General features: G+C 41.7%; 1 protein-coding gene across 2 annotated transcripts in view; it reads right to left on the bottom strand.

The window, feature by feature from the left end:
• Positions 1 to 2,867: 2,867 nt before the first annotated feature.
• ADCY9 (adenylate cyclase 9) overlaps positions 2,868 to 11,712 on the bottom strand; it is a 98,202-nt gene continuing 89,357 nt past the window's right edge. For both annotated transcript variants that reach the window (XM_006130610.5, XM_006130609.5), the window contains exon 10: positions 2,868 to 10,714. In XM_006130610.5, the coding sequence (XP_006130672.2) occupies positions 9,526 to 10,714 (1,189 nt within the window). In that variant the 3' untranslated portion in view covers positions 2,868 to 9,525. The remainder of the gene's footprint in view (positions 10,715 to 11,712) is intronic.

Below are 11,712 nucleotides of genomic sequence, written 5' to 3'. Positions count from 1 at the left end.
ATTATGCGAGAAAAGTTAAGGGTCTTTACACAACCTCAGCACTTTAATGGGTTAGACTACATGATTCTTGAGGTCCCTTCTAACTCAATAAGTCTATGATTTAAACTAGGGTTCCCAGAATGATCATGTTCCAGATGTACCTGAAGGTACATAAACATTCACAAACCACAGTTCTGAAAATTACTATGCTTACTAAATCATTAGATATATGCCTAAGTTCAGACTTCTACTGTATGTAGCTGTTGATGGTAGCCACACACAGTATAATCCACTTACAATACATAATCAAAAGCTAAAACTTAAAATAACCCTTCCAGTGCCAAAACAATATTTGAAGTTGGTAAGGTTTGTTGAACACTACCATTTCTAAAGAATTGGAATAAGTGCTATCGCAAAACAAACAAACAAAAAACAAAGAAATAACAAAATAAACCAGACAGAAAGATGACTGAAGGCTAAGTTGTAAAGAGTAGAGAAAGCAGTTATAAGCAATCTTTCAGTAATTGCAAAACTCAAATGACCAATTCTCCTTCCATGGGAGTTGCACATGTCAAGTTACCTATCGTCAAAAGCAATAAGCGCATTGCATATGGAATGGTTGGTTTTAAAAATGGATTGCCTTTCCCGCCCCTAGGGTCTAGAAACAAAATTCACTGAAATCAACAGAAAAAATTCCTGTTGACTTCCCTGATTTTTGGCTAATACAATGAAATGTTTAACTGATGTAACTAAGATCCAGGGACAAAGCCTTACATAACCAGAATATCCTGCTTTCTCAAAGTAGCAATGAATTAGTCACTTGGCCAACAGGGCCTGAGCTCAGAGGCCCAGGCCAAATGGAGGGCTGCCGTCTCCAACCTTGTCTGCCTGGCACTCCTACTGCAGAGCAGGGTCAGGACACGGGGGCTTTCCCTGTTATGCCCACCCGGTATTCCTGCTGGGAAGTGGAGGAAGTCCCCATGTCCTGACCCTGCTCCCCAGCAGGAGTGTAGTGGGGGATTGCAGGTGGAAGGGGTAGGGAGGAGCCTCCACTTGCTCCAGCCCAAGGCCCCACAAAAATCTCTAACCCACCTTTTCTCAAAGTAAGCATCTCAAATGAGAGACATCTCTCCCCAGCAAATAATAAGTAGCAAGTATGTATGTGCAAACCTTCTGAGCACAGCTGTACTTTAACCACTTATGGCATCAGCAAATATCGCGTGAGAAATTCAATCCACTGGGTAAAGACGCTAACAAAAATTACCTAACACTCATTTTATGTTTTTTTCCACTGCCAGAGTATAATACTTTTTTCTCTGAAGATGGGAAAGTACTACTACCTTGAAACCCTTTACCTTACCTCCACTGTATATGGAAGAGCTGTCATGCCTCCCCGCATATATTATACACATTGTAGGATATATTTGAGTGTCTTTAGAATTTCAGTAGTGTTCTCCTTGAGCAACGCTAGTAAGAACAAAGAAAGTAAACTTCTGAGATGTGATCCTCATTAAGACTGAAAATGAGTTTTAAACATATTACATCTATGCTCAGTTTAAGGTCCCTTTATACTCTACCTGGCTAGGTCTACACTAGGGGATAAGTTTGAATGAAGATATGCAACTCCAGCTATGTTAAGTGCGTATCTTGAATCAAAGTATCTTAAATCGAATTTCGGCACCATCCACACTGTGGGAAGTCAACAGGAGCACACTCTCCCTTTGACTTCCCTTACTCCCCATAGGAGGAGGACTACTGGCATCGACAGGAGTGTCCTCTCAGTTTGAATAAACATGTCTTCACTAGACCCTCTCATTCAAATCCCAGACAATCAACTGCGGAAGCTTCAATCTTCTGTCAGGGTGACATGGGCCTAAAGTAGTGTGAAGCAGCCTTACAGCACCCTGATTTTGTATCTATCTTCAAGTTTCCTGTCCCTTCACATAAGCCAAAGAAAGATCCTTGTGAAGAAGGATCAGCCTTTTAAACAACCTGACATCCAATTTTGTATTTCCCTTCTCTATTTGCCAGAAGCGTTGCTGAGCTTGCTGTCTGGTGTTGTAGTGTGTACTATACCTGCTGATTTAGATAATGTACTCTATTTGCATAGATATTACCCTGTGCTCTGTTTGCTTATATGAGGAGGGAAGTTTTTTAGCACTTCCTCCATTCTAGTTGTTCTGTTTTTGGGAATGTTGGCTTAATATTTCCCCTTCTTGTTTTCTTTCCCTGACTACACATCAGTCCACTAATATCAGGAACCTTCTCCTTGCACAGTTCTTAACAGACACTGTCCACAAATTGACCACTAAATAAACCTAAAGGCACAGGCTAAAATATGTCGGTAGGGATTTATTGATGGTTTTCCTAAAACAGTTTTTATAACGGATCATTTTTAATTTTATAACTGAGCAGAGTAGACAAAGCTTAGAGGCCATTGGCCTATGTGGGTATTCATATAAATAGTTAGTACATTACAATTCAGATTTATTGTAACAAAGACATTGGGCCACTGACCCTGGAAAAGCAAGAATGACTTAATTACAACCTAGACAGAGACCTACAATGAAGGGAGTTGGAAAATTGTGTGTCTGGAATAGAATGCACTGTTCCCTGCACAAATATTCTGCACATTTGGGTTGTCACAGCTATAATTAGATGAGTCTCCAAACTGTCCAGAGGTCCAGTTTGTATTTGTTTTCCTGGATGCATTTTTAACAAGGCAGTGGTGCTATCTTAATCTACTGTTATGCCTGTAGTACTGGGATTCTCAGATATTTCACCACCTGTCCCAACCCCCACCTCACATATGTTCCACTTCCATTCACAATCTCAAGTCTCTGCAGCAATTGCTTACATGGGAAAGTGACCATAGAGAGTATTTAAGGTTTTTTTTTTTTTACCTGCTTTTTATTGTCATTTAGTTACCAGAAATAAGGAACCATTGATGTATTGCCAGCCAGCTCTTCCATAAGCAGAAGCTTCAGAAACTAGGGAAGTGGACATATGTTTCTGACGCTCTATATTTTCTATCATGATGAAATGAAACAGCATTAGTCATTTTATTGTTTGGAAAGAAGGTTGGAAAACAATCCCCATAATATAATTTTAATCCAGAATGCCTCAATTTATGTGAACATATTAAGTATGTCCTTTCTGTGGACGTGCTTTGATGTAGATCTGTCTTTTCAGGCTCCTTGTGAAAGCTTTTGTTAATATGGGCCTATTTGAACTCTGCTTCAATGAATTTCAATGCTGCCAGCAGTTTCACTTGATTTTATGTTTCATTTCCTCCTATTATATAACTTTGCTATGACTTAATGGCATATTCTGGTGTTTTTCTCTGGTGTTGGCAGATTTACTCTTCTATAACTTAAAATAAACCACCTTACAATAAGAAAAGGAAGAGAAAAGATATTAAATCAACAGTGCGGTAGTAAAGTTCTGACTGGACACATGAACCAGTACGAAAGAACAAAGCAAATATACAAACGCTATTAAATTGGAGAATACAGCTGGAGACTCAAAAATAGAGAAGGACATCTCACAGCATAGAGTAAGCCCTTTGATGACATGAAACTGTGATGTGGCACCAAAAAAATTCAAATATTGCAGTTAAAATGGAAGATCAAATCCAACGAGGGGGGAAAACCTCTCCTTCACAAATCTCGACATGCACATTTACAGATGAATGCAACACAAAAGAGAGGGGAACAAATAATCTTGAAATCAAGCACAAAATCTAGACAGATAGAAAGCTGATGTGATTATAATCAACTTCATAATCAACTTCATACAACAGGGTGAATCTCCCTAGTCTGGCATCCTCAGGATCTGACTGGTCCCAAACCAGGGAATTTGCCTGACCAGCAGAAGTGAATGCCAGCCGCTCTGCTGCCACAGGTTGTGGGGCTCTGCTCCAGTGGTAGCAAAGGGGCTGACATTGACAGAGCAGGGATAGGGGGTGCTCAGAGTGTAGGGCTCAGCAGCTGCCCTGCCTCTTCCCCTGCGCACTCCCATCCCTGCTCTTCCTCTTCCCTCCCTGAGCTTGAATGCTGCAAATCAGCTATTTGCTGCACTTTGGAAGCTCTGGGACGGTGGGATAGGAATTGCTGAGTGCGGGGCCCCCAGCTTTTCCTTGTGAATGCTCCAGTCCTGGAGCACCCACAGATGTTGCTGAATGAGGGAAGTACAGTATGGATTATAGAAGTTCAACCTGTAAACTGCTCAAGGCTTCTACGTGTACATATTTGGCAGCACAGCAAAATACGGTATTAGCTGATTAAGAACAATTTTTCACCTTCAATGTTTGTACACAGGAACATGATGTGACGTACACTAGAAACCCAACATATTATAAATCATTCTAAATTTCAAGATCAGAGAAAGTTACAGAAGCAAGCGAGTTAAGCAGATTTACAATACTAGAGTTTACAAACAACCTCAAAGATGGTTTCTCTCTCATCAGGGTACAGCACTTCTTTAATTAGAAGCGTGTGATTTGCTTTTGTTAATTCCTTTTATCTTTACTCATTGAATCCCCATGTTCTTTGAAAATCCATGCTCTTTGGCTCTACATTCAAACTGTCAATCATTTCAGTACCCAGATTCAGAAGAGAATTTTTCTGTTAATCCTGCCAATGTTCACAAATAACTAGTGCTACACAAAGTGGCAGTTAACTCCATCATCCTTCATCTCTCATGCCATCTCATAGCTCCATTACATGCCAACGTAGCCTCTACACTAAAAACAATACTGAATAGTAGTAGTGCAGGTGTGCTGACTGGCAGCTGGCATTTTTACCACAATCTATGCTGCTCATAGCAAGTATTAACTTGTGACTATTAAACAAATGAACAAAACCCAATAGCCTTCCTCTAAATCCGACCCCCTTAAAAATTAGTCGTTATCTTAAAAATCCGCTATAATTAAAACAAACATGCTGGAATGTTATTTACTTATTTATGAGAAGTCAATCAGTTTGGTCTTAAAGGCATCCTTGGGGGAAATAATCAATGGTGTGTCAGAAGCAAATTAAGGAAATGTTGCAGAAAATACTCGGTATCTTCCTCAACTTTCTAAACCCTAGTATCACTCACAAGGAACTCCTGAGCTTAAAAGCATTTAACAGTTAAATTTTTTTTGTATGGGTGATCTTGAAATAATCAGCATCAAGAAATTCTAAACATGAAAGAAAAGAAAAGAGCAAGCAAACAAAGCCCAATTTTTGGCAGACTACATTTCAGGGTTTCAGAGGGGTAGCCGAGTTAGTCTGTAACTGGAAAAACTTAAAAACCAACAAATAGTCTTGCAGCACCTTAAAGACGAACAAAACATGTAGATGGCATCATGAGTTTTTGTAAGCACAACCCACTTCTTCAGATGAATGGAGTTATTAAAGGTCCAGTTTTGAGATAAACAGGGGATGGGGGGAGAGAAGGAAAAAAAGAGGGGGGGGGGAATTCTATACTTTTTTAGGCCAACTCCACAAGCCAAATACACAGAGAAGCCTTGGAACTTGTGCCATTTACACAAGTATGATTCCTCTCACAAAGATATGAATAAAGACATTGGCTGGATGGCCCACTACATTCCACATCCTAATGACATAAAAAGCCAAACAATTTGCAGCCTCTCCTAATCATGCAACTTTTCCAATGCTCATGTTTCGTTAAAATTATTGCACAGAATGCAACAAAACAAGCACAAAAGGCATTTTATAAAACACATTCTGATACTAACATGCAAGTATATGACATGGGCTATCTTTGGATTCTCTGGCTACACCTACACGGCAGCGTTACTTCGGAATAACAGACATTATTCTGAAATAACAAAGTCCACGTCTTAACACAAGCAGTTATTTTGACAATGTCAGAATAATGTTGAGCTGAAGGACTGCTTACTCTGACCCCTATGAACCTTACTGTACAAGGAGTAAGGGAAGTCGGGGGAAGAGTGCGCTCTCTTGAAATAACTGCTGTGTAGACAACACCAAAAGTCAAAATAAGCTATTTCGATTTAAGCTACGCAATTAGACGTACCCTCTGAGGCACTAAGAGACATGCAATGGAGAGCACTACACCATTAAAAACCACCACAGACCCATCACTGTTTGGGGTCCAACTCCCATTGCCTTTCCGTGGGAGCATGGTGTCTCATTGCCCTTTGTGCCTTTCAAAAGCTCCCCCATATGTTTTGGGGGGTGGGGCTTTATAGCTTTGTTTCTGAATCACAAAAGAAGAAATTCAAGACCTTTGCGCTAAGGACCATGACACTTGGTCATGGTGAAGCTGTTAAAAGTGGCTATTGTTCTGGCAGCAATAAGCAAACAGATACAATTTATTATTTATTATTATCATAACTATTAGCTACTACAGGGTGAACCTCTCTGGCACTGGTCAGGTCCCAAGGGTGTGGACTAAACTAGAGAACTTGCTGGACCACAGGAGGTCAAACCACAGCCCAGGGACTCCTCTGCTGCTGGCCCCAGGGTCCTAGCCACTGGCTCTTTGTACAGGGTTTCAGCCCCCAGCCTCTCTGCAGCTGGCCAGGGTCCTGGCTGTCGGCCCCAAGGCTGCACTCCTGGCCCCAGCCAAGGGCTCCACAGCTGGCCCCAACCAGGGGCTCCCCAGCTGGCCCCAGCTGTGGTCCTAGCCTGGGGCAGTAAGGGACACGGACAGTGTGAAGGGGAGAGGGTCTCAGGAAACTTGGCCCTACCTATGGTAAGTGGACAGCCAGCTAACTAAATCATGCTGGCCCACAGATATTGCCAGACCAGAGAGGGCTGGACTACAGGTTCAACCTGTATTTACCCAGATTTAATTAGAAGGCGTGTAACAACTCACAATGGTGTTAATACTATTTAGATCAACACTGAAAGAACAGACAGCAGCCCTTGAATGAAGAGCCCAGAAATGTTTCTGACCTCAGCCATTTTATTTGTTTAGTGACAGCAGAAAAGAGGCCATGATGCTCCTAAGTTAGGAACCATTTTCAGTAGTCTAATGAGATACCAAAGAGGCTACTAATACTCATGTAGTAACACACCTTGAATAGCCAGGCTGGTTTTATTAACTTGGTAGGTTCAAGGACTGTCTTTTTGCTGGATGGTGCATTACTGAAAGAATTAGAGATAAGATTTCCTCAACCCTGGCTCCTGTTCAGAAGAAACTGGCTGGGAATCCCTAGAGTATGCCCTTCTTTCACTTTTAGTTGCAATGTACAAACTTCTTACAGGCATAAGGTTGTTGTGAGAAATACAATTGTACAGTATTAAATGTCAGAGAAAAGATGTGGCCATATTTTGATGGCTCACAGCTACCATTGGAAGAACTTAACTGCAGAAAAATGCCACTTTTACTTCTGGGTATTGGAGGGAACCATCAAATCAGAGAAAGCAAATGGGGTGGGAGAGAGGATTAAAGCACCTCAGGACATATATTCTAGTCACAGAAAATATGTAAACAAGACAAGACATAAGAACATAAGGGAGATGGATCACTTGATCTGTTCTGTTCATTCCTATGGGGCACCCGGCATTGGCCACTGTGGGAAGACAGGATACTGAGCTAGATGGACCTTTGGTCTGACCCCGTGTGGTCGCTCTTAAAGAAGTAAGTATAACTTTACTCTGCTCTCAGTTTTAAGGTTTTTTTTGGACTGAAGATGGACAGAATTAACTAAAAAAATATGGCTGTGCAGACACAAAAGAACATTTACATTTCCCCACAGTCACCATATTTCCCTTCGGAGATGAATTCATTTTGGGCAAAAATAGAAGTGTCATTTAGTTGGTACAAGAAATATTTGTTTAAACTGGAACCTTGCAATATTGAATATTATCCAAAGTGGGTCACCCGCTCGTTCCAAAGTGGAGTGAAAAAGGGTTAACGTTACAGAAGTATGCAAAGGGAGAACTAGTCGGTGTCTGCCCCAGGAATTAAAATTAGAGGAGTGTTTGAATTTACATGGAGACTTGGAAAATGGTTAACTAGGCAACTCTGGGGAGGGATGGTGGAATTCCCGGGGGGGGGGGGGGGGGGGGAGAATAGGGAAATCTCTGGGACTAGTGTTGTCTGAGGTCCTAATCCTGCAACTGCTTCTGTGCGGACAGACCCCTGTGCCCACACTGAGCCCCACCAAATTCACTGAGCTTCTCTGCAGCACAAGTGTCAGCTCATGCAGTCAGTCATAGGTGGAGGCCCAAAATGTTGAACTTCTCAACTCATGGCAAAGGAGCTTCCGTTCCTGCTTTCAGTGGCACTCGGGAAGCACGTCATTCTAACCTGTACTGGAAAAGCACAGCATAGGGGCAAAGCCTGAAGAACGCAGCTCAGCACCATTACTTCAGGACAGAAGGGACACTGAGAATTTCACACTCAATCTGCATTTGGAGGCTTCAGAGGACTCCCCACCGTGACACAAGTATTGCCTAGGTAACATCCTCACAGTGGTTGGCAGTTTGAAGAGGATGAAGCACTAATGGGCATCTTATTAAGCTTAGTGACACCAATTACCACCCCTTCAAATCCTAATACCTTCCACAAAAACAAAATGTAAAACAACAACACATAAATAAATAAATAAATGTAACCTCAAAACATTTATCTAACCTCATCTCTCTTAAATCAGGGGTGCCAGTTTCACCCAAAACCTCACAAATCTCAGGCGGTGGTGGTGGTAATATGAAAACTGCTTTTCAAACACCAAGACCTAGACTGTAGAAACTTTAATGGTTATTTGGTTGTGTTTGGAACTCTATCCTTAATCCATCCATGGACATCAACAGCCCATTGGTTGTAAGGAAAGCAGTACATCCAAAGCGTATAATGACACATCTGATCAAAACACTGTTAAAAGAAGGTGAAATTGTAACAGCTCTGGTGCTGCTCTATCTAAATGCTGACCACTGCAGCACTCAGCTCTTCCTCCAGCCCAACACAAAGCAAAATTGTGTTACCACCTCTCCATGACATTCTCTTGTAGTACATTACTGGCACTTTTTAGGTCAGTTTCATACGGTAGATACACACACATCTGTTTCGTTTGTTTACATACAAAACGTCTGATAACAGTAAAACATTACACACCCACACATACCCACGCACCCTATATAAAACCCAAGGAGTTTCATTAGCCGAAAAAAGTGTTTTGTGAGAAACAATAAAAATGATATAATGACCACAGCTTTTTTTTTTTTTTAAAACGGATAGATACCCAAACCTATGATTCTATTTGGGGCCTTTATACTTGGGCAGGACGTACAATGGAGTATATCTGAAGGCACTTAACCTCCACTCAGCTGAAAGATGGTTACAGAGGGAGCTGGGGAGTTCTGAAGAGGGCTAACGGGCCTGGAGGGGAGAGATGGATGAAAATGAGCACTGAATCACTGTGATCCACACAGCATTGGGTGCTAACATGAAAACAAACAAACAAACCAATGAGTCTAGAATGTCTTTCTTCAAAAAAGAAAGTAGCCAGTTGCAAATGTCTGTGTGTTCCTATGGACAGAGCACATCATGCAGCTCTCTGTCACTGCATCATACACTCTTAGAGATATTTAACTTGGTCAGTTCATTGACCTCCTCAGTTCCTGCTTCCTCATAGTCTTTCTTTACAGCTTTGCCAAACCGGCCCCTGTCGTCTGCTTTCACTGCCTCTTTCTGGAGCTTCTTGTAGGACGGAAGCATATCCTTGTGTTCTAAGTTGTTATCTGAGCCCTGGGATGTCTTGTCAGAATACTGTACAGAAGGCACCAGATTGGCAATCTCATCGGTAGGAGACCGCCCAATGCTGCCATCCACTTGAACCCGGATGTCTGGAGATATAGACAACTGGTGATGTGGCACAACCCCACTGTCCATGCATTTTGGGTAAAGGTAAGTCTTCATCTGACCTTTTCCCTTCACGTTGACTGTCCCCCTATAATCAAAGTCATATCCCATCTTATTTAGGATACGGTAGCTCTCCTCACTCACCTGTATCCGGCACTCCACTCCAGTAGTGTCCATCCTGCTAGCAATGTTCACGGTATCACCCCAAATGTCATACAGTAACTTGGTGGTGCCTATGACCCCAGCAGTGAGAGGACCATGGTTAAAGCCAACACGAAGTTTAAAATTAAACCACAGCATATTGTTGTTGAAGTCATCCACCACTCGCATCATTTCTTTGGCAAATTCAAAAAGAGTTTGCAAATGTCCATGTGGGTGGTTACTGTCCTGACACTGTGCGGTGTTCAGTCCTGAGGCAGCCATATAAGTTGCCCCAATTGTTTTGATTTTCTCAATGCTGCTGTAATGGGGTTTGCTCAGCAACTCATCAAAGTCCCCGATCAATTCATTCAGGACTCGATAGCATTCTTTGCCCCCCTCGTAATTCTCTTCATAGAACTCACTGAAGTTCACAATGCTAGCAAAGATCACTCCCCCGCTGTCATGGTTCTTGGAGTAGCTCTGGGAAACCTTTAACTGTTCCGCCACATGATACGGAATAATGTTCCTCAGCAGCCAGTCAGCTTGATCCCTCATACTCTGAATTTTGGTGCGGTGAAGATCAGCCTCTACGTCCCCATGGTAGTGGAGGCGGTAACTGACTTCAAACTCCCGATTCAGAAACCAAACCAAAAGGAGCAGGAGAAAGAAAACCAGTATCACTTCCTGGCCAATCACATCTGCTGGTTTCTTTACATCATTTAGCACTGAACTGTTGCATGGATTCTTCCTAGAGCTAAGGCAGAGGAAAATAAAAATAAAAATAAAGATGTGCTTAAAATCTAAATTCATGACTTCTTAATCTGTCAAGCCGCAGTGTTAAAAATCCCTCACTAAAACCAAGTCGGTGATATAAAACTCTCATTTTATTTGCCCAGGCTGTTAAACTCTCTCATACTCATTTTAATTAACACTAAATTAAATGCAACGAGTAGTCTTGTGGCACCTGAGAGAGACTAACAAAAAATATATAGCTAGGACCATGAGTTTTCGTGGGCAAAACCCACTTCTTAAGATGAGATGATCTTGAGTGGAGAAAAAAGGAGGACCCCTCAGAATAAGAAGGGAGAGGGAGAAAAAAATTACCTGTCAATTATAGTCCCAGTGCCTATGAATGGGCTCTAAAACAGCATGGAAGGAAAAAGTGGGACATGGAAAAGCAACAGCATCAAATCTCTTTGTTGTGTTCTTTTAAAAAACTGAACTGTAGTAAGTGATTGACAAAAGCATCGGCTGAAGCCTCAACCCCCAGTTTTGTAATGGACTTCCTTGTGGTGGTTGGTGTTCTGCCTTATCCAAGGCTAAACCATGGTCTGACAAAAGAAGATATGGGATTCTTTCTTTGATAAACTGATGAATATTTCCATCTGGCAATGAAAGATCTGGTAGATTATTTTCTGCCTAGATTCTCTATTAAACAAAACAAAAAACCAACCAAACAAGAAGGTTGAGAATCTGGAAAAAAATTCTGGCCAAGCAAAAGGCTCAAATAACATGCAGCTAACACAAGTTTCTTATCAGAGAAAAAACTGGAGCAGAAGGCATGACTTGGTTTATATGGAAGCCGGAATTATTCTTTGGAACTAAACTCACAATAGTTCCAAGCACAACTGTTTCCTGTTGAAAACTCATGAATTAAAATCTGCATGAGAATTCCTGAATTTCTCCAACCCATTTGGCAGAACTCGCCAGTAGGATACTCTTTATGTTCCATCTCGCTGCCACAGGCAGTAA

Source organism: Pelodiscus sinensis, chromosome 15 (genome assembly GCF_052426305.1).
Source record: "Pelodiscus sinensis isolate ZL-2025 chromosome 15, ASM5242630v1, whole genome shotgun sequence".
NCBI classification, from domain to species: domain Eukaryota; kingdom Metazoa; phylum Chordata; order Testudines; family Trionychidae; genus Pelodiscus; species Pelodiscus sinensis.
Note: the sequence above shows the minus strand (reverse complement) of the source record. Positions and strands in the feature narration are given on the sequence as shown.